Source organism: Oncorhynchus mykiss, chromosome 9 (genome assembly GCF_013265735.2).
Source record: "Oncorhynchus mykiss isolate Arlee chromosome 9, USDA_OmykA_1.1, whole genome shotgun sequence".
Classification (NCBI taxonomy): domain Eukaryota; kingdom Metazoa; phylum Chordata; class Actinopteri; order Salmoniformes; family Salmonidae; genus Oncorhynchus; species Oncorhynchus mykiss.
In genome coordinates, this window is record NC_048573.1 from 14947019 (window position 1) to 14973070 (window position 26052).

The 26052-nt window shown below is 41.6% G+C and overlaps 1 protein-coding gene and 1 long non-coding RNA gene across 2 annotated transcripts; both read left to right on the top strand.

Annotated features, from left to right (window-relative positions):
• The first annotated feature begins 236 nt into the window (after window positions 1-236).
• LOC118965998 lies at window positions 237-2053 on the top strand. The gene is made up of 3 exons (XR_005053184.1): window positions 237-817; window positions 1020-1085; window positions 1184-2053. It is a non-coding gene; the product is annotated as an uncharacterized LOC118965998 (long non-coding RNA).
• A 365-nt stretch (window positions 2054-2418) lies between these two features.
• LOC110531575 (basement membrane-specific heparan sulfate proteoglycan core protein) lies at window positions 2419-25033 on the top strand. The gene is made up of 28 exons (XM_036989259.1): window positions 2419-2539; window positions 4519-4788; window positions 4909-5190; window positions 5397-5654; window positions 5738-6022; window positions 7192-7464; window positions 7690-7971; window positions 10096-10356; window positions 10559-10843; window positions 11951-12214; window positions 12829-13107; window positions 13819-14091; window positions 14270-14542; window positions 14642-14962; window positions 15056-15331; window positions 15881-16123; window positions 18073-18198; window positions 18319-18343; window positions 18427-18500; window positions 18749-18799; window positions 18904-18987; window positions 19410-19472; window positions 19597-19671; window positions 23212-23286; window positions 23702-23764; window positions 24064-24138; window positions 24310-24366; window positions 24658-25033. Exons 1-28 carry the CDS (start codon window positions 2419-2421, stop codon window positions 24663-24665), a joined length of 5022 nt encoding a protein of 1673 aa, XP_036845154.1. The 3' UTR covers window positions 24666-25033.
• The last annotated feature ends 1019 nt before the right edge of the window (window positions 25034-26052 follow it).

The following is a 26052-nucleotide window of genomic DNA, read 5'->3' on the forward strand; positions in this document are numbered from 1 at the left end:
TGGGTATGTGTTTAATTATAAGGACTTGCAACGAAAAAAGTCTGATGGCGACTGACTGCCTGATTTTTGAGAGTGTGCATCCCCCTCATGTTGTTCCAGATCAGGTAAACCGTGTAAAAGCTGCGTAAAGGTTTGGGAACCTAGCCACCGTTAGACAATATTAACCGTTATACGCTATATATACACTTTTTAACGCATATTGGCCTTTGGCCTGAAATACCCAAATAACTCGGGTTTAATATTACAATAATATTCAAACAAATCTTAAAATATATTTCTCATTTACTCACCTCCAGAAATATCCATTAGGAGGGCTTTACAGACTATGTTATCTGTCCGGGCAGTTAAATATTAGGGCCTTTGGGTTTGCGCTAAAGCCGTGCTAACCGTGTTAAAAATAGACGTTCTGTCCCTAACTTGTTAAAGTACGGAATGAGTTGAGAGATATCCTGTATGCAACCACCCCCCTGTATGTTTGCTTTAGACCAAAAGGCTGTGAATTCAAAGAGCCGTTCTGTCAACCGGTTTGTTGGGGGTCCTGGTGCGTTGATTAGATATCCATGTTTAACCCCGGGCCGATACCTTGACATGTCATATGCTGGATAGTTCAAACTTTGGGTTTCAAACGATTCTCTACAGATGGGACCCCATGTTGAACCCACACAAACAAACCCTTTGTTTTTTGAAACGCACACACACACACACACTCCTGCTGCTCCGTCACACGCACACTCATGCACGCACCCTGATTTTCAATGTCTTTTTCTTCGCGACAGAGTTGGCTGAAGATGTGAAATACCGTTTCACATAGTTACGGGTGAGATACAGTTTTTTTAAACTCCTTTTATTGAATTCCAAAATATTTGGTACAACCTTTAAGACATGTTTGAATTAAGTAACATTTTATGTAAAAACATTGGAGGCCTGCCGTTGTACATTATTACAAACTTTAATAAACCGTAATGTTCATAACACATCATTGTAGGCAAAGACTATAAACTAATACATGTTTTTTTCAGATATTACAGTTGTCTGCGCCAGACCCTAGCGTGAGAGAAAAGACCGCTCCCCCTTTAGTTAAATGGGTGAGATACGTTTTCAAAACCCATGATTTAATTCTAAATATTTAACACATACATTTTAACACACTTTATAATTCAACATTTTTTACTATTTCTTACAGATATAGGGTCCGGTTAGCCCTGACCATTATCCGTTTCCAATTCCCCATCGCAAAGTCTTTTGCCCGCTCCATCGAAGCTCTGGCCGTTTTCACTCCAGGGAAAGATCCGCCTTCTGCCTTGTGGGTCTTGGGAATGTCTCAACGATAACCGAGGCCATCGCCGTAATTGTTCCCGATTTTCGAAAAGACTGTCCAGCTTATTCATCAGTGTTCTGAAAATACGGTAATCGCGCCATTTAAAACTGAACATTATTTGAAAAAATTTTACATCCTTGCATGCTTTGGAAGATACATATGAACTGACCGTTTTCGAAGCATTTGCACTATCAAATTGTTCACATGCTAAAATTGTCACTCTGGAGTCCGGTGTATACGCCATTGAAGCGATTCTTAGGGCCATTAGATCACTTCGGCCACAGACCTGTTCTTCCAACGCATATCCGGGCAGCCTTGAAGCACTCAGGGCGCGTTCCATTTGACACAGCGCTAGTCTTATTTTAAGCCATTCTCTCATCCTTAGCGCTGGAGAAAAACTCTCGGGTTCTGCCCGATAAAAGGGTTGGGACACGCTGTCTGTGAATATCTTAACCGTAGATTCCTCCGGGCTAAAGATGTAAGACATATGCCCGTCGCTTGTACACAAAAAGCCCTTAAAACATTCGGGAGCCTCACGCAAAACATCCTCCAGGCTTTTGTCGTTGGATTCATGACATGAGCTGCAAAGCACTCCGATAATTGCCCTTGTAGACATATTTTAGATGTTTAATATTCAAGTCTTTATTTTAAAAATTGCTTGTTCTGGACATTTATAATGCATATGCCACAGCCCAGGACATTCCGGCTTCATCAGATAAACATATGGGCGATAAATCTGGGGGGTCATACCCGGTCCAAAAGTTCAAACACAACAACCCCAGTTCAACCAGGCCCCTAGACATCCATCAACTGGACTACTTCAAAGGATGACATATAGATCTGAAATAACACAACCTAACACGTGACCACAGGAACAGGGGGGGACGGGGAGGGGGCACATATTCGGACACGCACAGTTTATCATGACGTAAGGTCATCAATCAATCATTTTGACGCGTGCCGTCTACTTTAATCTCTCTGGCTGTGAGGCCCCTTTGGAAAAGGGCAAATTTCATCAGCCTCCTGAGGCAAAAGAGTTGCTATCGAGCCCTTCTCACCACGGTGTCCGTGTGGTTTGACCATTTCAGCTCCTCTAACATATGTACACCAAGGAGCTTTACGTTTTTGACCATCTCCACGGCAACCCCATTGATGAGGATGGGGGCGTGTCCAACTTTGTTCCTCCTGAGGTCCGCAATCAGCTCCTTTATTTTGCTGAAGGTGAGGGAGTGGGTGTTTACCTGGCACTACACCTGCAGAGTGCCTACCTCCTCCGTGTATGGTGTCTCGCCGCTGTTGGTAATCAGGCCTACTACTGTTGTGTCGCCAGTGAACTTGATGATGGAACTGTTTGAGGCCATGCAGTCGTGGGTATACATGGAGTACAGCAGATGACTGAGGATGCACCCTTGTGGGGCCCCTGTGTTGAGAATCCGCTTGGATGAGGTAATGTTGCGTATCTTCACCACCTGAGGGCTGCCCGTCAGGAAGTCCAGGACCCAGTTGCATAATGAAGAGTTCAGTCCCAGGGCTGTGAGTTTTCTGGTGAGCTTAGAGGGCATTATGGTATTGACGGCCGAGCTGTAGTCAATGAACAGAAACCTCAGATATGCATTCCTCTTGTCCGGGTGGGTGAGGGCAGCTTGCAGTGAAATGGCAATTGTGTTCGTCCGTGGATCTGTCGGGGCAGTAGGGGAAATGGAGAGGGTCGTGTGTGTCGGGGAGGGAGGATGTGATGTAGTCTTTGACAAGCCCCTCAAAGTATTTCATAATGATGGAATTGAGTGCAATGGGTCAGTAGTACGTACACAGCTCTCAACCACCTGGAGAAGAGGAATGCATATGTGAGGATTGGCAGGACAGAGAAGCTATGTCTGGTAAGATGAGAGGCGGGGGTGTGTGTCCGTTTGTAAATTACAGCTGGTGCACGATTTCTAATATTAAAGAAGTCTCGAGGTTTTGCTCGCCTGAGGTAGAGTACCTCATAATAATCTGTAGACCACACTATCTACCAAGAGAGTGCTCAATTATATCCTTCGTAGCCATCTATTTACCACCACAAACTGATGCTGGCTGGGGACTTTAATGCAGGCAAACTTAAATCAGTTTTACCAGATTTCTACCAGCATGTTGAATGTGCAACCAGAGGGAAAAAAACTCTAGACCACCTTTACTCCATACACAGAGATGCATAGAAAGCTCTCCCTCGCCCTCCATTTGACAAATCTGACAATAATTCTATCCTCCCGACTCCTGCTTACATGCAAAAACTAAAGCAGGAAGTACCAGTGACTTGCTCCATACGGAAGTGGTCAGATGACCAATGACATTGAGGGGTATACCACCTCAGTCACCATCTTCATCAATAAGTGCATCGACGACGTCGTCCCCACAGTGACCGTACGTACATATCCCAACCTGAAGACATGGATTACAGGGAACATCCACACTGAGCTAAAGGCTAGAGCTGCAGCTTTCATGGAGCGGTACACTAATCCGGACACTTAAAGAAATCTCACTATGCCCTCAGACGAACCATCAAATAGGCAAAGCGTATAGGGAGGAGGTCAGATACCTGGCAGTGTGGTGCCTGTTCTTTTAATTTGACCATTTATTACTTTAGTTTATTCAGTAAATATTTGTTTAACTCTATCTTGAACTGGATTTTTGGTTAAGGGCTTGTAAGTAAGCATTTCACTGTAAGGTCTACTAAACCTGTTGTATTCGGTGCTCGTGACAAATACAATTTGATTTGGTATGTGTAGTGTTCCAAAACATTTGATTTGATGTTTTTTCCTAATGAGGCAATTAAAAGTTATACTCTTTCAGAATGAATGGCTATTATTAATTTAAAAGTGCTAAACTCTTTGTGAAAATTGCAGATTGCACCTTTAAAATAAAGTACAGTAAGTATAAAGTTAGTGGTGATCAGTAACATGAATATGGCATGTTGTTATTTATTTAGAGATAATATTGGTGCAATGTGACTTTCTTTGTTGTAGTGCTGAATACACACATCAACTCTGGACACTGTGAAGATGATGATGGTAGATATTTGTTCACTTCATCAAGCCTCCATCTCTTAATGCTTCATCCTATTTCTTTATTTGTGATATTTAAAGTTGATTTTGGCTTGACATATTTTGAGTTTTTAGTGTCTCGAAATAACATGTGTATCATGCTGGTTTGATTTTGTGCAGGAGTGTCGAAGGCTGTTCTGACCATACACCCCAACAGCTCCCAGATATTCAGTGGAGAGTCAGTCACTCTCAGATGTGTCATACAGGGGGGAGGAGTCACTGACTGGGAGTACAGATGGTTAACACCCAGTCCAGATCAATGTCAACAGAAAGAACATGAATGTATTATCAGTGCAGCTGAGTTTTCCCACAGTGGTGACTACAGTTGTCTGGGATCACATCAGCAGCAGGATTCTAAATGGAGTGATAAAGTCAGACTGACAGTGACACGTACGTCATCTTATCTCTCATTCACATCTGTGCCTCCATTCTTATAACCACTTGACATTGGGCACAATTTTAAGGATTCTGTTTAGTTGTTGTAAAAACATCTGCTGTGTGTTTCCTCAGCTCTGCCCAAAGCTACACTGACTGTAGAGCCAAACCCTGTGTTCCCTGGAGAGACAGTTACTCTGACGTGTTCAGTAGAGTCTGACAGTATCTGGAGCTATAAGTGGTACAAAGACAGGAATTATAATGTAGTATCCCAGTCTGTCAGTCACACTATAACAGGAGACACTCTCACTATCAATGGATCAACAGTGAATGAGGGTCCCTACTGGTGTCAGGGAGCGAGAGAGTCCACACCCACCTTTTCATCCATCAGTGACCCTGTCACAATCACTGTCAACGGTGAGTAGTGTCATACAGACACTATTTATATTAAGTCAATCATGGACTGTGGGTCAGTATTCATAGATATGATAGAAAAACAAAGACTTATTTCATTAAAGAAGTGTGGTGATCATATTTTGGAATGATTGGTTCTCAAACTACATTTAATCATGATAGATCAGATTCTATGTATGAATCAACTAACTTCATGTGTCTTTCTACAGCTCTGCCTGTGGCCTCAGTGAGTGTCTCTCCTCAGGGTCTCCTCTACTCTGGAGAGACAGTCAGTCTGCAGTGTGTCATACCAGACTACACAAACTGGAGGTACCTCTGGTTCAGAGACAACCAACAGATTCCCAGTCAGACCAGTAAAAGCATCACATTCCCCATCACTCAGACTGGTCAGTACAGATGTGAAGGGAAGAGGAGAGATCATCCCCAGAGGTCACATCCCAGTGATTATGTCACCATAAGTGTCACTGGTAAGTTCCCTACAATTGCTTGTATCACTATATCGGTGTAATTTGAAATAGCCAATGTATGTGTCTAATCTCTGTTTCCTCAGCCTTTCCCAAAGCTACACTGACTGTGAAGCCAAACCCGGTGTTCCCTGGAGAGACAGTTACTCTGATGTGTTCAGTTGGGTCTGACAGTATCTGGAGCTATAAGTGGTACAAAGACAGGAATGATAATGTAGTATCCCAGTCTGTCAGACACACTATAACAGGAGACACCATCACCATCAGTAGTGTTGCTGAGTCTGACCAGGGTCTCTACTGGTGTCAGGGAGAGATCCAGTCCAGATCCATATCATCAATCATCAGTGATCCTGTCACTATCACCCTGAATGGTGAGTAACTTTGTAGTGTGTTTTGTTGTCATAAAGACGGACACTATTCATTTTGAGTCAATCATTGTCTTTTTGTCAGTATTCTTAGTTATAATAGCAACAATACAGGTAAGTGCCAAAATAAAAGGAAGCAACTATATAAAGTGTCTTAATAGGGTTTTGGACCTCTAGCCAGAACAGCTTCAATGGCATAGATTCTAAGTGTCTGTCGTGTTTTGTTGATGGTGGTGGAAAACGCTGTCTCAGGCGTCGCTCCAGAATGTCCCCTAAGTGGTCAATTGGGTTGTGTTCTGGTGACTGAGATGGCCATGGCATATCGTTTACGTAATTTTCATGCTGACCAAATCATTCAGGCAGTACTCGTTCCCTGTGGATGGGGGTATTGTCATTCTATGGGGGCATAGACATGAAAGCCAAAACAATGGGCAAGTGGACCTGCCCGGTACTGTTATACATGATCCTAAGCATGTTAGGTTGTTAATTGCTTAATTAACTCAGGAACCACTCTTGTTTGGAAGCACCTGCTTCAATACACTTTGTATCCCTCATTGACTCATGAGGTTCATATATTTAGCCAGTTACCTATAAATTCCTTTTTTTCTCATTTTATATAATTAAATACATGTGGTGATTGTTGCACTAACTGCATTTAATCATGATAGGACAGATTATATGTATGAATCAACTAACTACATTTAATCATGATAGAGCAGATTCTATGTATGAATCAACTAACTACATTTAATCATGATAGATCAGATTCTATGTATGAATCAACTAACTACATTTAATCATGATAGAGCAGATTCTATGTATGAATCAACTAACTACATTTAATCATGATAGAGCAGATTATATGTATGAAACAACTAACTACATTTAATCATGATAGAGCAGATTCTATGTATGACTCAACTAACTACATTTAATCATGATAGATCAGATTCTATGTATGAAACAACTGACTACATTTAATCATGATAGAGCAGATTCTATGTATGACTCAACTAACTACATTTAATCATGATAGATCAAATTCTATGTATGAATCAACTAACTACATTTAATCATGATAGATCAGATTCTATGTATGACTCAACTAACTACATTTAATCATGATAGATCAGATTCTATGTATGAAACAACTAACTTCATGTGTCTTTCTACAGCTCTGCCTGTGGCCTCAGTGAGTGTCTCTCCTCAGGGTCTCCTCTACTCTGGAGAGACAGTCAGTCTGCAGTGTGTCATACCAGGCTACACAGACTGGAGGTACCTCTGGTTCAGAGACAACCAACAGCTTCCCAGTCAGACCAGTAAAGCCGTAGATATCACCATCCCCACCACCCAGACTGGTCAGGCTGGTCAGTACAGATGTGAGGGGCTGAGGACAGATCAGCCCCAGAGGTCACAACCTAGTGATGACATCATTATCAGTGTCACTGGTGAGTTCACTTTTGATGCTCCGTCACTAACTGGACGTTCCTAATTCTGAGTAAAACCTTTCTTTGCCTTTGAAGATATATTCTTAATAGCTACTCATGTACCCAGTTTAGGAAATGTGTTCACTTCATCTGTTCCACCACTAAATGGGCTCTTCTAATTCTGAATGTGATCTTTTTTCACGTCTTTAGGATAGGTAATATCTAATCTGTGATGTGTTTTCACAGCTCTGCCCAAAGCTACACTGACTGTAGAGCCAAACCCTGTGTTCCCTGGAGAGACAGTTACTCTGACATGTTCAGTAGAGTCTGACAGTATCTGGAGCTATAAGTGGTACAAAGACAGGAATGATAATGTAGTATCTCAGTCTGGTTACAGTAACATTGGAGTCTCTCACACCATCAGTAGAGCTGCTGAGTCTGACCAGGGTCTCTACTGGTGTCAGGGAGAGATCCGGTCCAGATCCATATCATCAATCATCAGTGATCCTGTCACTATCACCCTGAATGGTGAGTAACTTTGTTGTGTGTTTTGTTGTCATAAAGATGGACACTATTCATTTCATATTATATTTACACTGAGTGTACAAAACATGAGGAACACCTTCCTAACATTGAGTTGCACCCCCCTTTGCCCTCATAACAGCCTCAATTCATTGAGGCATGGACTCTACAAGGTTTCGAAAGCGTTCCACAGGGATGCTGGCCCATGTTGACTCCAATGCTTCCCACAGTTGTGTCAAGTTGGCTGGATGTCCTTTGGGTGTTGGACCAATGTTGATGCACACGAGAAACTGTTAAGCGTGAAAAACCCAGCAGTGTTGCAGTTCTTGACACACTCAAACCGGTGCACCTGGAACCTACTACCAGACCTCTTTCAAAGGCACTTAAATATTTTGTCTTTCCCAGTCACCTTCTGAATGACAAACATACACAATACATGTCTCAATTGTCTCAAGGTTTAAAAATCCATCTTTAACCTGTCACCCCTTCATCCACACTAATTGAAGTGGATTTAACACGTGACATCAATAAGGGATCATAGCTTTCACCTGGTCAGTCTGTGTCAAGGAAAGTTCAGGTGTTCCTAATGTTTTGTGCACTCAGTGTATATAGACATGGTCTGTGTGAAGTTTCCCTCTAATTTTGTCTCTGCAAATTCCAGCAAGCATTTACTGTGAACACTGAGACTGTACCCGCTTTAAGTTACAGTATTAACAGTGGCCAAGTAGGCTATTGTGTCTATTTGATCATAATGTAGGCCTACCAGAGTGACTGTTCCTAGGCCGTCATTGAAAATAAGAATTTGTTCTTAACTGACTTGCCTAGTTAAATAAAGGTAAAATAAAAATAAAATAAATAAACCTACCATAAAAAACAAGAGTGAAAAATGCATCCCATAACATTTTAACGTAGAAATAGCTGTTCTAAATAGTTTGTGTATGTTTTTAAAAGTAGGCTGTGACTTTACAGTTTTTTTTATGTAGTTCTGTCCTTGAGCTGTTCTAATCTATTCATGTTCTGTATTATGTCATGTTTTGTGTGGACCCCAGGAAGAGTAGCTGCTGCTTTTGCATAAGCTAATGGGGATCCTTATAAAATAGCAAAAATCTATCAAGCATCCTACAGTAGCAGCCAATGTGGGGGACTCAATGTAGGCCTACATTCCATTAAACTTTTGAGAGGAAAAAAAACATGCAGGGCTTGACATTCATCTGTTAATCCGGTAGTCCTTCAGACAATGGGGTGACTGAATATGTTGTGTTTAATTCAAGAAATCTTTACAAAAATAAAATACATTATTATTCCAATACCATTATTAGGGATTCAGACAAATTATGCTACGCTCTGCCTATTGGCTACTTAGCTTTTTCAAGACACTGCCCCTTTAAGACACAAAAAGCTCTTTACCTGACTCCTTTTTCAAAGATGGCTGAAAACACACATGTTGTGTTCTTGTAGGAAGCCACCACTTGCTCATTGTTGACTCAAAAAGAGCTACAACTGTGCTAATAACTCACTAACTAGCAAGGAATATGAACAAATGTGCACACTTTGCTACATGCAGCTCTCACTTTGAGCTCAAATTAAGCTAAACTACTTGCGACCGCTCATACAGCCCAGTTCAAAGTGAATGGCTCAGATCCATATTTTATGTGTCAATGGCTATTTGCATAATAGGCCTACTGCAGCTCTGATTGGTTATGGTGCACCGGTCTGTGTAGAGTATGGGCTTGAGTTGTGCCTGTCAGTGTAATACAATCCTACACCAGTGTGCTCTGCCTACAGGAAAATCTTGTGCACAGTTAGTTTTGCATACTATGGCTTGCAGAGTTCCTGTTGTTTCGGTATGTTATATTGAAAGTGGCTAACATTGCATTGATTCAATCACATTCCCCACACTAGAGGGCAACGTTGATAGTGTTAACTAAATGGAAAATCAATCTCATGCTTCTCTGCTTGGGCTGATATTTCTTATGTACATGGTAGTTCCCCGGTCCCGCCTTCGCACAGCTTAGAGGAGACATTGCCTGTGTGTATGTCAATCCAAAATAAAAGTGACCATTTTACCTACTAAAGTAAGACCCTACATGCTCTGACTGCTTTTGTCTTCATATTTAACTGTTTCTACAGCTCTACCCAGAGCATCAGTGAGTATCTCTCCTCAGTTTGTCCTCTACCCTGGAGATACAGTCACTCTGCAGTGTGACATATCAGACTACACAGACTGGACATACCACTGGTTTAGAGACAACCAACTGCTTCCCAGTCCGACCAGAAAAACCATCACCTTCTCTCTCCCTGACAAGGCTGGTCAGTTCAAGTGTGTTGGGATGAGGGGAGGTCGGCCCCAGATGTCATATCCCAGCTTTTCTTTCCCCATCATCATCACTGGTGAGCTCACTGTTTGTCTTCAATCTGGGCTTTCTAAATTTCTGAGCCAATGAGGGTTCATCTAAATACAGATAAATACACTGTAAATTCTAACTGAATGGAGTCAACATACTCGTATGTAAAATATACTTTTATCACAACGTTACAACAACAGCTGAATTTCCAGGCACGTATCTAGATGTTTTGTACTCTATTTCTGCAGCCTTGCCCAAAGCTACACTGACTGTAAAACCCAACCCTGTGTTCCCTGGAGAGACAGTTACTCTGACGTGTTCATTAGCGTCTGACAATATCTGGAGCTATCAGTGGTACAAAGACAGGAATTATAATGAAGTATCCCAGTCTGTCAGACACACTATAACAGGAGACACCCTCACCATCAGTAGAGCTGCTGAGTCTGTCCAGGGTCTCTACAGGTGTAAGGGAGAGATCCAGTCCAGATCCATATCATCAATCATCAGTGATCCTGTCACTATCACCCTGAATGGTGAGTAACTACGTTGGGCGATTAGAACTGGCTCGCAGTCGGTGTTCCAATTAATCCCAAAGTTGTTTGACGGGGTTGAAGTCAGGGCTCTGTGCAGGCCAGTCAAGTTCTTCCACACCGACCTCGACAAGCCATTTCCAAATGAACCATCGCTTTGTGCACGGGGGGCATTGTCATGCTGAAACAGATAAGGGCCTTCCCAAAACTGTTGCCACAAAGTTGGAGGCACACAATTGTCTTGAATGTCATTGTATGCTGTAGCATTAAGATTTCTCTTCACTAGAATTAAGGGGACTAGCTCAAACCATGAAAAACAGCTCCAGACAATTATTCCTCATACACAAAAATGTACAGTTGGCACTATGCATTCAGGCGGTAGCTTCCCCAGGCATCAGCCAAACAAAGATTTGTCCATTCGGACATCACTTCAGAGAATCTGTGTCCAATGGCTGCGAGGTTTACACCACTCCAGCCAATGCTTGGCATTGCGCATGGTTATCTTATGCTTGTGTGCAGCTTCTCTGCCATGGAAAGCCATATCATGAAGCTCCTGATGAACATTTATTGTGCTGAGTTTGCTTCTTGAGGCAGTTTGTAACGCAGTAGTTAGTGTTTCAACCGAGGACAGACAATTTTTACGTGCTCCGCACTTCAGCACAAGGCGGTCCCGTTCTGTGCGCTTGTGTGGCCTACCACATTGCAGCTGAGCCGTTGTTGCTCCTATACGTTTCCACTTCACAATAACAGCACTTACAGTTGACTGGGTTAGCTCTGGAATGGCAGAAATTTGACAAACTGACTTGTTAGAAAGGTGGCATCCTATGAAGGTGACACATTGAAAATCACTGAGCTCTTCAGTAAGGCCATTCTTCTGTCAATGTTTGTCTATGGAGATTGCATGGCTGTGCGCTTGATTTTATACACAAGTCAGCAATGGGTGTGGCTGAAAAAGCCGAATCCACTAATTTGAAAAGCTGTCCACATACTTTTGCATATATAGTTTATATGTCTAAAATAATAGTTATCGTACTACTTACTGAAGTCAGATCATACTTTGGAAAGATTGTTGCTCTGACTGCATTTGTCTTCATATAACTGTTTCCACAGTTCTGCCCTCGGCCTCAGTGAAGATAGTCACTCCACAGGGTCTCCTCTACCCTGGAGAGACAGTCACTCTGCAGTGTGACATATCAGACTACACAGACTGGACATATCGCTGGTTCAGATACAATGAAGAGCTTCCCATTCAGACCAGAACAACCATCACCATCTCTCTCCCTGACCAGGCTGGTCAGTACCAGTGTGTTGGGAGGAGGAGAGGTCGGCCCCAGATGTCATATTACAGCTCAGCTCTCCCCATCATCGTCACTGGTGAGTACATATCTTTCCATAATTTACCTAAGGATGAAAAACCATCTTTGCTTGATTAACAATCCGATATGTCAGTCCTTTCCCACCCTGCTGATAAGAGTGGGTCGGATGTACTTATGGATTGGACAGTTTATATAAATGAGTGTCAGAAGTCCTATCTCAGATTTAATCTCTCCATCATCATCACTGGTGAGCTCACTATTTGTCTTCAATCTGAACTTTGTAAATTCAGAGCCAATGAGGGTTAATCTAAATACAGATATATACACTGTAAATTCTAACTGAATGGAGTCAACACACCCATATGTAAAATAGACATTTATCACAATGTTACAGAAACAGCTGAATTAACAAGCTGGGAATCTCAACGAATCATCTGAGGGTGATTCGTCGACCAGCCATCATTATCGTAGAGCACTCAATTGATTCACTTTATACGTGTGCGTTGTATTGACCTGCTCCCTTATTAATAAGTGAATAAAGATTTAGTTTAAGTATAACTCTGACCTGTGTGATAAGTTTGTCTCTCCTCATTTGATAGTAAAGGAATTAACCAGCACACTAGTTAAATAAAATTAAAATAAATCTTGATGTTTTGTGCTCTGTTTTCTCAGCTCTGCCCAAAGCTACACTGACTGTAAAACCTAACCCTGTGTTCCCTGGAGAGACAGTTACTCTGACGTGTTCAGTAGGGTCTGACAGTATCTGGAACTATCAGTGGTACAAAGACAGGAATGATAATGTAGTATCTCAGTCTGGTTACAGTAACACTGGAGTCTCTCACATCAGTAGAGCTGCTGAGTCTGACCAGGGTCAGTACTGGTGTGAAGGGAACAGAGTGTCTAGACCCACATCTTCACAACCAAGTTATGCTATTACTCTCACTGTAAAAGGTGTGTTACTTTGTTGTGTTGTCTCTCGTCATGCAGATGGATAGACTATGTTGTTGTTGAGTCAATCATGTTTAATTTATTAAGCAAGATATTGAACACTGCCCAAGTCTCCTTGGTTAATAAAGGGTCATATTGTGTGCCTTCAACTCAGTGCAACGATTTAGCGTTACAGTAAGGTAGACATGTTAAAGTGTTTTAGAAACCCTAATCGTAGTATTTTAACTGAACATGTAGGCTGCTCACCTGCACATACTACTTTTAGAAGTAAGACTTATTTTGTACCTCCAGCCAATCAAAATCACTCTCTTCTATGACAGCTGATGCAAAACAGCACCAGGCATTCCATGTTTTTCTTACCTCTTATTCTGAGCACCTGAGATTTACTATGCAACCTGCCACACGTCAAATTAATTACATTTCTATCTTTAAATTAACCAATGATATCAAGCCACACCCTGCCATAATTACAGACACCTGTGTGTGTGCCCTTTGACACTCTTTTTCAAGTGTTTTACTCCACTAGCCAGCACCTCATCTAAACAGGTGTGCGTTTCTTTTGCCTCCAAGTCAGTCATGTAGACATTTTCTGTGTGTCTGTAGACTATTCTGCCTCACTGAATTTTGATCAGTAATCCATCAAGAGGACATATCATGCATCAGATCAGATCCATGTTTTCCAGATGCATCACACATGTTTCTTGATTCCAACAGATAGTTGTCCGACGGCCACACTGAGTTCAGACAAAGAGGACGTATTCACAAGAGACAGTGTGACACTGAGCTGTACTGTAGAGTCTCCTGGATGGAAGTTTTACTGGTACAGACACAGACCAGACTCTACACCAGTAACCACAACCTCTGGATACTCCTACACACTCAGCTGGGTCAGTGTCTCTGATGGAGGACAGTACTGGTGCAGAGCTGGGAGAGGAGACCCAGTCTACTACACCCAGTACAGTGACCCAGTCCAGATAAACATTACTGGTGAGTCTAAAACAGTGTTATGATAAATGGCTGTTATTGTGGATAGAAAGTAATCTAGGGTATAATATTTTGTCTGATGACTTATAGCTATATTCATGAGTAGACCTATTGATAAATAAATACATTTCAAATTGTGCAACTGTTTTTTGAGTTAGTTGTCTGTGTTTTGTCTATGCAGAGAGGCCTGTTGCTGTTCTGACCCTCCAACCAAACTGGACCCAAATATTCAGTGGAGAGACTGTTACTATGAGATGTGACATACAGGGAGGAGGAGACTCTAGCTGGAACTACAGATGGTATAAGAATAGTCCGGTAGTGATCCTATTTAACACAAAGCCTGAGTACAGAATCAGTCCTGTCCATAGGTCTAACAGTGGATCATATACCTGTGAGGGTGTAGAGGGAAACAAGCTCTCCAAGACCAGTGAAGCTGTACAACTGACTGTGTCTGGTAAGTATATATCATTATGTAAACATCTCCATGTGTAATTAGAATCATTGCTAAAACTGAAAGTTAGAAAACAGAAACCTGTCCTCTGACTGATCACAGATCAACCCAAGGCTTTTCTGAGTATCTCTCCTCAGTGGATGAACCCTAGAGACTCTGTGTCTCTGAGCTGTGGGGTTAAAGAGTTGTCTACAGACTGGAGGTTCTCCTGGTACAGGACTGTTCCCTACAGAGCTGGGTTACCCTCCCTATCAGACGAGTCTTACTCTCTACAGCCCCTATCTGACAATGGGACTAGTGAAGACTCCTACACTCTGATCCCTGCTGGTCCTACTCACACAGGAGGATATGTGTGTAGAGCTGGGAGAGGAGACCCAGTCTATGACACACTCTACAGTGAACCTCAGTTTCTCTGGTCAGGAGGTAAACAACTGCATTTAAACTGTATTAAATAATCTTTAAGTCACCCTCATGTGTCTATATAACTATAGGTTTGGCTGTCTCTCTTTGTTACAGATCTGCAGCCTTCAGTGTCTCTTACAGTAAATCCCAACACAACTCAACACTTTACATCAACGTCTCTCTCACTGAGCTGTGAGGAGAAGGGGAACTCTACTGGATGGAGACTGATGAGCTACAGAGGGAGAAGAGTGAAGTCGGGGTGTGTCTCTAACTGGGGATCAATAGCAGGGTCTACATGTACCATCTACACATACACATGGTACAGTGGGGTGTTCTGGTGTGAGTCTGGATCAGGAGAGTACAGTAATGCTGTCAACATCACAGTAAATGGTATGTCTATAGTACAATAACATTTTTACATATTGTAGCGACCCGCACAGACAGCTGTGTGATATAAGTTATGCTGTTTGTTTGTTGTGTTGGACTTACCAGTACCCAGTGTTTGCGGGGTCCTACATGTCAGTCAACCTGCTATCTGCCAACCACGGGCGAGCCTGGAATGTTCCAGTGCCGGGCATCCTTGTGGTTTTTGGGTTGGCGGGAGGGTTTGGCATGGGTGTGGAAGGCTATGCTTAGCCATTGTTCTCTCTCTTAAGTGTTGCCTTAACCAGAGATGGTCACTGTTATTTTATACTGTGATCCTTGATTTATTTGGCGTGGGCTATGTTCAAACAGTAGCCTGTGTTGAGTTGGGTTAATAAACTGGGAATTCGCCAACTGAATCCTCTGTCTGGATATCTGTTAATTTATGATCTAGCCAGGTCATTACATTCTTTAACTGAATGACTGCATATCATAAAATACACACTCATAAGATGTTGATGTATTGTGAGTGATGACTCCAGATTTACAGTATTATTTATATATTATGTTACACAGATGGTGATGTGATCCTGGAGAGTCCTGTCCATCCTGTGACTGAAAGAGACTCTGTGACTCTGTGCTGTAAATACCGTACAACCAGATCAAACTTCAAGGCTGATTTCTTCAAAGACGGAGTACTCATCAAGAATGAGACCACAGGAGAGATGACCATCCTTACAGTATCCAAGTCAGATGAAGGATTCTATAAGTGTAAATCTAGTGAAGGAGAATCACCAGAGAGCTGGGTGACAGTGAGAGGTGAGAAAATGTGTATGATCACAACTAAGTTACCTTTTTATTATCTGTGTTAAAAACGTGATTTAAGTGTTGATGTTAAAACTTCTTATGGCTGGGGGCAGTATTGAATAGCTTGGATGAATAAGGTGCCTAGAGTAAACTGCCTGCTACTCAGGCCCAGTTGCTAATATATGCATATTATTAGTGGATTTGGATAGAAAACACTCAGAAGTTTCTAATACTGTTTGAATGATGTCTGTGAGTATAACATAACTCATATGTTAGGCAAACACCTGAGAAAAAATCCAACCAGGAAGTGGGAAATCTGAGGCTTGTAGTTTTTCAACTAGTTTTTCAGCCTATCGAATATACAGTGGGATATTGCACTTCCTAAGGCTTCCACTAGAAAATCAACATTCTTTAGAACCTTGTTTGACACTTCTACTGTGAAGGAGGGGGGAATGAGAGCTCTTTGAGTCATGGGTCTGGCAGAGTGCCATGAGCTGACCACGCACGTTCACGTGAGAAAGTTAGCTTGCGTTCCATTACATTTCTGAAGACAAAGGAATTCTCCGGTTGGAACATTATTGAAGATTTGTCAAAAACATCCTAAAGATAGATTTTTTACTTCGTTTGACGTGTTTCTACGAGCTGTAATATGACTTTTCGTCTGAACTTTCGCATGGACTTGCCCGCGCGTCATGAGTTTGGATTGTGTACTGAACGCGTGAACAAAAAGGAGGTATTTGGACATAAATGATGGACTTTATGGAACAAATCAAACATTTATTGTGGAACTGGGATTCCTGGGAGTGCATTCTGATGAAGATCATCAAAGGTAAGTGAATATTTATAATGCTATTCTGACATCTGACTCCACAACATGGCGGATATCTTCATGGCTTGTTTGGGCTCTGAGCACTGTCCTCAGATTATAGCATGGTGTGCTTTTTCCGTAAAGTGTTTTTTTAATCTGACACAGCGGTGCATTAAGGAGAGGTTTATCTAAAGTTCCATGTGTAATAATTGTATCTTTTATCAATGTTTATTATAATGGGGCGGCAGGGTAGCCTAGTGGTTAGAGCGTTGGGCTAGTAACCGGAAGGTTGTGAGTTCAAACCCCCGAGCTGGCAAGGTACAAATCTGTCGTTCTGCCCCTGAACAGGCAGTTAACCCACTGTTCCCAGGCCGTCATTGAAAATAAGAATTTGTTCTTAACTGACTTGCCTGGTTAAATAAAGGTAAAATAAAAAAATTATTATGAGTATTTCTGTAAATTTATGTGGCTCTCTGCAAAATCACAGGATGTTTTGGAGGCAAAACATTACTGAACATAACGCGCCAATGGAAACTGAGATTTTTGGATATAAATATGAACTTTATCAAACAAAACATACATGTATTCTGTAACATGAAGTCCTATGAGTGTCATCTGATGAAGATCATCAAAGGTTAGTGATTCATTTTCTCTCTATTTCTGACTAGTTCTTACTCCTCTCTTTGGCTGGAAAATGGCTGTTTTTCTGTGAATAGGTGCTGACCTAACATAATGATATGTTGTGCTTTCGTCATAAAGCCTTTTTGAAATCTGACAATGTGGTGGAATTAACAACAAGTTTATCTTTAAAATGGTGTAAGATACTTGTTTGTCTGAGCAATTTTAATTATGAGATTTCTGTTGTTTTGAATGTGAAATTGTCATATCGATCCCGTTAACGAATCTCCCAGCCATAAGAAGTTTTCAATATAGTTTGCGATTTACAGACCTAGAAAATATGATCTTTTAACTAAATTGTCAAAAGACGGGCCAGCCTGCTTTCTTTTCATGCTCTATACTGTAAACCCATATAACCTCTGAGTCTGTCCTGTTCTCTCTCCAGTCTCGCCAGTCTCAGATACATACAGGAATTTAATTACTTTATTTATTTTCCACCTCAGAGTCTGATGGTGTTGTGCTGTTCCCTCTCCAGTCTCTCCAGTCGTAGCTCCTGGATCCTCTACATCAGTCCTAGTAGGAGTGGTTGTGGGTCTGCTTGTTGCTGGTGTCCTACTGGTCATTCTCCTGGTGCTGTTGGTGAGATATAAAAACAGCACAGGTGAGACTTTTATCATTTCTCATTTAATGGAAAATGTATTATTACGTTTGGAACAAAAATGTCTAAATAGAAATAGGTGGAGGAAGTTCAGTACATAACACAATGTGTTTGTCATTACAGGTTCCTGTTCCAACAGAATATTCTGGTGAGTACACCGGTCTCTATATTGATACACACAGTATATCATCTTCTCTGTACTTCTTATGCTGAGTATCTCTCTCCTTGTAGGCCCCCTCAGCCCCAGAGCACCAACCAGGGCCCCCAACAGGACCAAGGATCTGGGTATACACATCAGCAACATGGTCAGTCTCTACCACTCCTCTCTATGTAACCTCATACACTGACTCATCAATATGTACTTTTTATAACATCCAGCTTTGGGGTCAAAATAATTTAATTCTGGTCAATTCAGAAAGTAAAACAAATGCATTATTCTTCCTGAATTGACTGGAATTTAAATGGAACTGACCCCAAGCCTGATAAGCCTGATAACAACATGCCCCTAGGCAACCAACCTAACTAACCTGTCTCTCTCTTCTTTGACCAACAGGTGACGCTAACATCTACGATACAATCAATTCCTCAGACAACAATGATAATGGTAGTGTAATGTTTTCAATATGAATGTGTAGTAGTCTGCTGCTCTTCATTTAATATGACATGTAGAGTTTGACTAAGTGGAGGTGTTTGTGTATTATATCTCAGATGCTGCTGGTGCTTCTACTGCTGGACCAAGTCATGTGACTTACGCCCAGATTCAACTGAAAAAGTTGGACAAAAAAAAGAAAGGTGACTCAACTGTGACATACATTTATTTAAAAAAAATGTGCAGTGTGTCCAAGAAGAGTTAAAATTATGTACAAAAAAGAACCAGGCGACGTGGACAAAAAAATCCATATTGTGATAAATGTACTGAGTTCATTTAACTTCTTATGGGCAGGCTACCGTCCCACCTGGCCAACATTCGGTGAAATTGCAGAGCGCGAAATTCAAACTACAGTATTATAAATATTTATAAGCTACTTATCGTAATAAACCATATCAGCAAAATTCCAACGATAAGTGGTTGGTGTCGATCATATTTGGTTTATCATCCCAGCTGTAGTATAAAAATTACATATACTGTTTGTATATGTGTGTGTGTGTGTGTGTGTGTGTGTGTATATATATATCTAATTGACAAATTCTCTGCTCTTCTTCCTCCTCTTCAGAAAAACTAGCTGATCCAGCTAAAAATCCAGTCTACTCGTTGGTGAAAACAGGCAAAGCGACAGGTAAGACCCAGTCTCCAAGTTGCCAGTCATTTAAATCAAAATGTGCAATTTTGTAGTTTCAGATGAAGCGGCAGAATAGGCAATAAACAAATGTAATTTGTTGACTGAAAATGTCCATTGTCAGCAGCAGCTGAACCTGTTGATGTGACCTATGCTGAGGTGGACCTCAAAAACAAGGCCAAAGCCAAGAAGAAGCGAGGTAAATATTGTTGAATAGCTATATTTCTAAGGGATAACCAAAGAGGGGCTACGCATTCTTTGGAAAATGATGCATGGTGTGAAAGGTTGTTCTTTATAAATAATGCATCTCCGTATAAGGTTGCAGGAAAACAAATTCACCAACCTTCCACAGAGTTGCATTTTTTTCCATAGAACGCATAGAACCCTGAGTTGATCATCTCGCTTGTACCACGGCTATAATTTAACACAGTAAAAATGTGTTCATTTACCGGTAGAAATGTATTCAAGATCCAATGAAGTAGCTAGCTAGCAAGTTACTAGATAGCTACAGTAGTTGCCTTGCTAACCAAACAAAGAGACTTGCTAGCTTAGCTAATTAACCATCCTCCTAGCATGTAATTCTGAAAATCAAATTCAACAATGCCAATGATGTTATCAGTTTGACTTTTCAACAGCAGCTTAAACATAGGACATGTAAGAATTAACTTCATAGCCATTGAATATTGCAGTGCATTATTTAAGCAATAAGGTCCGAGGAGGTGTGGTATATGGCCAATAAACCGAGGGCTAAGGGCTGTTGTTCTTAAGCATGGCGCAATGTGGAGTGCCTGGACACAGCCCTTAGCCGATGTATATTGGCCATATATCACAAACCCCCGAGGTGCCTTATTGCTATTATAAACTGGTTACCAATGTAATTAGAGCAATGTTTTTTCATATCCGTGGTATACGGTCTGATACACTACGGCTGTCAGACAATCAGCATTCAGGGGTTGAACCACCCAGTTTATACATCAAAATCATGCATGCTCTAGAATGCCCTTCAAGCCAATCAGAAATGAGTATTCAACAATGCCACGGTGTAATGTTTTGTATAACTGTAAATGCTTTCTGATATTTTATTATCACCCCCTATAAAAACAGCAACGCCACCTGAGGCAGATTCAGTCTATTCTAAAGTAAAGCCATGCACAGCCCCCGGTAAGACTAAGGACTCGATTCAATCCGTATTGCGAAAGTTCAGTGAAAAAGGGGATGAAGGGAATGGTTGCAGTTTAACAGGCTCCTAACCAACTGTGCTATTTTGTGTTTTTTTCCGCATTGTTTGCAACTTATTGTGTACATAATGTTGCTGCTACCGTCTCTTATGACCGAAAATAACTTCTGGATATCAGAAAAGTGATTACTCACCTCGAACTGGATGACGATTTTTTTCTTTAATGAGTCCGATGCGAAGGACATACTCCATTCCATACTATCCTACTTACAGGACAATAAAAACTGTATAATCTTATGTTTCACCGAGTAGTGGCTGAATGACGACACGGATCATTTACAGTTGGCTGGGTTTCCGTGCATCGGCAGGACAAAACAGCTACCTCTGTAAAGACAAGGGTGGGGGAGTGTGTGTCTTTCTGAATAACAGCTGGTGAGCGATGTCCTATATCTATGAAGTCTAGATCACCTTTACGCCACACACAGACACATACAAAGCTCTCCTTCGCCCTCCATTTGGCAAATCTGACCATAATTCTATTCTCCAGATTAAACTAATGCAAGAAGTACCAGTGATTCGCTCAATTACTTAACTGGTCAGATGACGCAGATGCTACTCTACAGGACTGTTTTGCTAGCACAGACTGGAATATGTTCCGGGATTCATCCAATGGCATTGAGGAGTATACCACCTGAGTCACCGGCTTCATCAATAAGTGCATCGACGTCGCCTCCACAGCCACCCTACGTACATATCCCCGCCAGAAGCCATGGATTACAGGCAACATCTGCACCGAGCTAAAAGCTAGAGCTGTCGCTTTCAAAGACTGGGATACTAATCTGGACACTTAAAAAAATCCTGCTATGCTCTGACTAACCATCAAACAGGCAAAGCATCAATACAGTACTGAGATTGAATCCTACTACACCGGCTCTGACGCTCATTGGATGTGGCAGAGCTTGCAAACTATTATGGACTACAATGGGAAACCCAGCTGCAAGTTTCCCAGATCCACAAATGCCCTTTCCCACCTGGACAAAAGGAACACGTATGTGAGAATGCTTTCATTGATTACAGCTCAGCATTCAACACCATAGTGCCAACAAAGCTCCTCGCTATGCTAAGGACCCCGGGGACTAAACACCTCCCTCTGCAACTGAATCCTGGACTTCCTGATGGACCGCCCTCAGGTGGTAACGGTAGGCAACAACCCATCTGCCACACTGATCCTCAAAACGAGGGCCCCTCAGGGTTGTGTACTTTGTCCCCTCCTGTACTCCCTGTTCACCGAAGACTGTGTGCTCAAGCATAACTCCTACACCATCATTAAGTTTGCTGACGACACAAGTGGTCTGCCTGATCACCGACCTCAATGAGAGAATAGACATACTCCCTATAAGCTGTCTCATCATTGTCGGTGGTCAGGCATATCACTGTTGTGTCATCTGCAAACTTAATTATGGTGTTGGAGGGGGCGGTCCATCAGGAAGTCCAACATCCAGTTGCAGAGGGTGGTGCCAGGACAACAAACTCTCCCTCAACTTGAGCAAGATGAAGGAGATGATCGTGGACTACAGGAAAAGGAGGGCTGAACACATCCCCATTCACATTGACGGGGCTGGAGTGGAGCAGGTTGAGAGTTCAAGTTCCTTGGTCCACATCACCAACAAACTATCGTGGTCCAAACACACCAAGACAGTCGTGAAGAGGGCACGACAACACATTTTCCCCCTCAGGTGACTGAAAAGATTTGGCATGGGTCCCCAGATCCTCAAAGTTACACAGCTGGACCATCGAGAGCATCCTGACCGTTTGCATCACCGCCTGGTATGGCAACTGCTCGGCATCTGACAGTAAGGCGCTACAGAGGGTAGTGCGTACAGCCCAGTACATCACTGGGGCCGAGCTTCTTGCCATCCAGGACCTATTTACTAGACGATGTCAGAGGAAGGCACAAAAAATTGTCAAAGACTCCAGTGTTCTCTCTGCTACCGCACAGTAAGCAGTACAGGAGAGCCACGTCTACGTCCTAAAGGCTCTTTAACAGCTTCTACCCCAAGTCATAAGACTACTGCACAATTAATCAAAAGTCCACCCAGACCTTTGTTTTTACACTGCTGCTACTCGCTGTTTATTATCTATACATAGTCACTTTACCTACATGTACAAATTATCTCGACTAACCTGTACCCCCGCACATTGACTCGGTCCCCCCTGTGTATATAGCCTCGTTATTGTTATTTCATTACGTTACTTTTTAGTACATGTTTTACTTCTGTTTATTTAGTAAATATTGTTTTAACTCTTTCTTTAACTGCATTGTTGGTTAAGAGCTTGTAAGTAAGCATTTCACGGTAAGGTCTACACTTGTATTCGGCGCATGTGACAAATACGATTTAATTTGTAGATGAAGGCTGGACTGGAATCTCTCAAATTCACTACTATGCTCTACACCTACATTACATCTCTCTCTGAATTGATGGTATTGTGATGTTTGTGACAGAGACAGAATATGCGATAAGCTAATTTCTTAGGTTGTTGACTGTAAATGTCCACCGTCAGCAGCAGCTGGATCTGTTGATGTGACCTATGCTGAGGTTGACCTCCAAAGAAAGGCCAAAGCCAAGAAGAAGAGAGGTAAGACTGAACATCCCTCCCTCCATATTCCCCTTATCAGAACCTCCCATCTATTTGACCCCATAGTGGATAAATGTATATATTATTCTGAATATAAGAAAAGAGGTAAGACTGGACATCTCTCCTTCCATATTCCAACCATCATAATCCTCACTAACCTCGTACCAACATCCGGAAAGTTTTGCAAGTTTCTCCACACTGTAATACAAGGTTAAATCCTCACACCTCTTTGACCCTGTGTTGAATAGCTGTATATTATTCTGTATACACCTGGATATTTTTCTGGATGTTATTCTGTATATAACTGTTTATTATTCTGTTCATTATTCTAGATATTTTTCTGTATATAACTCTATATTATTCTGTATATTTCTGTATATTACTGTGTACTATTCTGATGTTTATCCTCCTACAGAAACACCAACCCCACCAGAGACAGATTCAGTCTATTCTCTAGTGAAGCCATACACAGTCCCCGGTAAGACTAAATCAGCAAATCTATTATAGTGTATGAAACTACACTATATCTCTCATATTAGACTATATCTAAGTATGTCCTGACAAACTGGTGAGAAAACGTTTCTGATCACGTTACATTTTTATCATCCATGTGATGAATTTTAGATTATAGTGTTGATGTTAACATACGTTTGGATTTGCACTCTCAAAGCAAATATTATTTTGCAACTAAATTGTCTGAAGATACAGGCTGGCCAATTGGGAAGCAGAATATGCATTAAGCTAATTCCATTGTTGACTGGAAATGTCCATTGTCAGCAGCAGCTGGACCTGTTGATGTGACCTATGCTGAGGTTGACCTCCAAAAGAAGGTCAAAGCCAAGAAGAAGAGAGGTAAGACTGGACATCCCATCTTCCATATTCCCCCTATCAGAACCTCGTAACTCTTTGACCCCATATTGAAAAGCTGGATATTATTCTGTATATTAGTCTGGGTATTATTTTGTTAATGATTCTGAATATAACTATTATATTATGCTGATGTTTATCCCCCTACAAAAACAGCAACCCCACCCGAGGCAGATTCAGTCTATTCTCAATTGAAGCCACGGTCATGCCCCGGTAAGAATAATAGCCATTTGTTATTGATACTAAAATGATATAAATATGGAACTAATGTTCTGATATCATATTCTAATGAATCTATTTGAAGTATATCTCAGTTTTAATTTTAGGGGATTTCTTTACATAATGCAGGTCCTTGAGGGAGATGGAGGGATAAATAACTTTGTGTGGTGATATGTTACAGGTCCTTGAGGGAGATGGAGGGATAAATAACATTGTGTGGTGATATGTTACAGGTCCTTGAGGGAGATGGAGGGATAAATAACTTTGTGTGGTGATATGTTACAGGTCCTTGAGGGAGATGGAGGGACACATCATCAGAGGAGGAGCAGGGAATACCTGGGAATATAGATTATTCACACATGCGCACACAGACACACAAGCACACCCACAGATACACACACAGATAAAGGATATATATATATATATATGATTTAATATTGGTTTAACTGTGTATAACTGCAACAGGTTTTGAAACAATGATATGGTGTTATGATTATTATCTGTAGCTACAGCAAGTGTATTGTGTAATAAATTGTGTATTGAATTGTTGTAAATCTATTGGCATGTATTGTCTTTGGTTTATTACTTCTGTCACTCAGATGATAGAATACTACACTACACAGCCAAAAGTATGTGGACACACATAAGTGGATTCTGCTATTACAGCCACACCCCTTGCTGACGGGTGTATAAATTCGAGCACAGTAATGCGATCTCCAAAGACAAACATTGGCAGTAGAATGGCCGGTACTGATGAACTGTCACTTTCACAGTAGAACCGTTATTGAATGCCACCTTTTCAACAAGTCCGTTCTTTAAAATGTCTGCCCTGGTCAACTGCAAGTGCTGTTATTGGGAAGTGGAAACGTCTAGGAGCAACAACGGCTCGGCCGTGAAGTGGTAGGCCACACGAGCTCACAAAAGCAAAGTCAGCACAAGAACTGCTAGTCGGGAACTTCATGAAATGGGTTTCTATGGATGAGCAGTCGCACACAAGCCTAAGATCACCATGCGCAATGCCAAGCATCAGCTGCAGTGGTGTAAAGCTCACCACAATTGAACTCTGGAACATTGGAAATGTGTTCTCTGGAGTGATGAATCACGCTTCACCATTACCTTTCCCTATGCATCATAGTGAAACTGTAAAGTTTGGTGGGGAAGGAATAATGGTGTGGGGCTGTTTTTCATGGTTCGGGCTAGGCCCCTCAGTTCCTGTGAAAGGAAATCTTAACGCTACAGGATACAATGACACTCTATACAAATCTGTGCTTCAACTTTGTGGCAACAGTTTGGGGAAGGCCCTTTCCTGTTTCAGCATGACAATGCGCCTGTGCACAAAGCGAGGTCTGTACCGAAGTGGTTTGTCGAGATTGTTGTGGAGGAACTTAACTGGCCTGCACAGAGCCCTGACCTCAACCTCATTGAACACCTTTGGAATGATTTGGAAAGCCGACTGCGAGCCAGCAAAAGGGGGATCAACTCCAAATTAATGCCCTTGATTTTGGAATTAGATGGTTGACGAGCAAGTGTTCTCATACTTTTGGCCATATAGTGTATATACTGAACAAGAATATAAAACACAACATGTAAAGTGTTGGTCCCACGTTTCATGAGCTGAAATGTTTCATACACACAAAAAGCTTTTTCTCAAAAATGTTTTGGGAAAATGTGTTTACATCC

Excerpts from the sequence above, each read along its gene's own strand:
- LOC110531575 (XM_036989259.1), top strand. The coding sequence starts at position 2,419 with ATGTACACCAAGGAGCTTTACGTTTTTGACCATCTCCACGGCAACCCC. Across the intron at positions 12,215-12,828 it reads TCTCCCCATCATCGTCACTG|CTCTGCCCAAAGCTACACTG; the intron begins GTGAGTACATAT and ends CTGTTTTCTCAG. Across the intron at positions 19,672-23,211 it reads CAAAGCCAAGAAGAAGCGAG|CAGCAGCTGGATCTGTTGAT; the intron begins GTAAATATTGTT and ends GTCCACCGTCAG.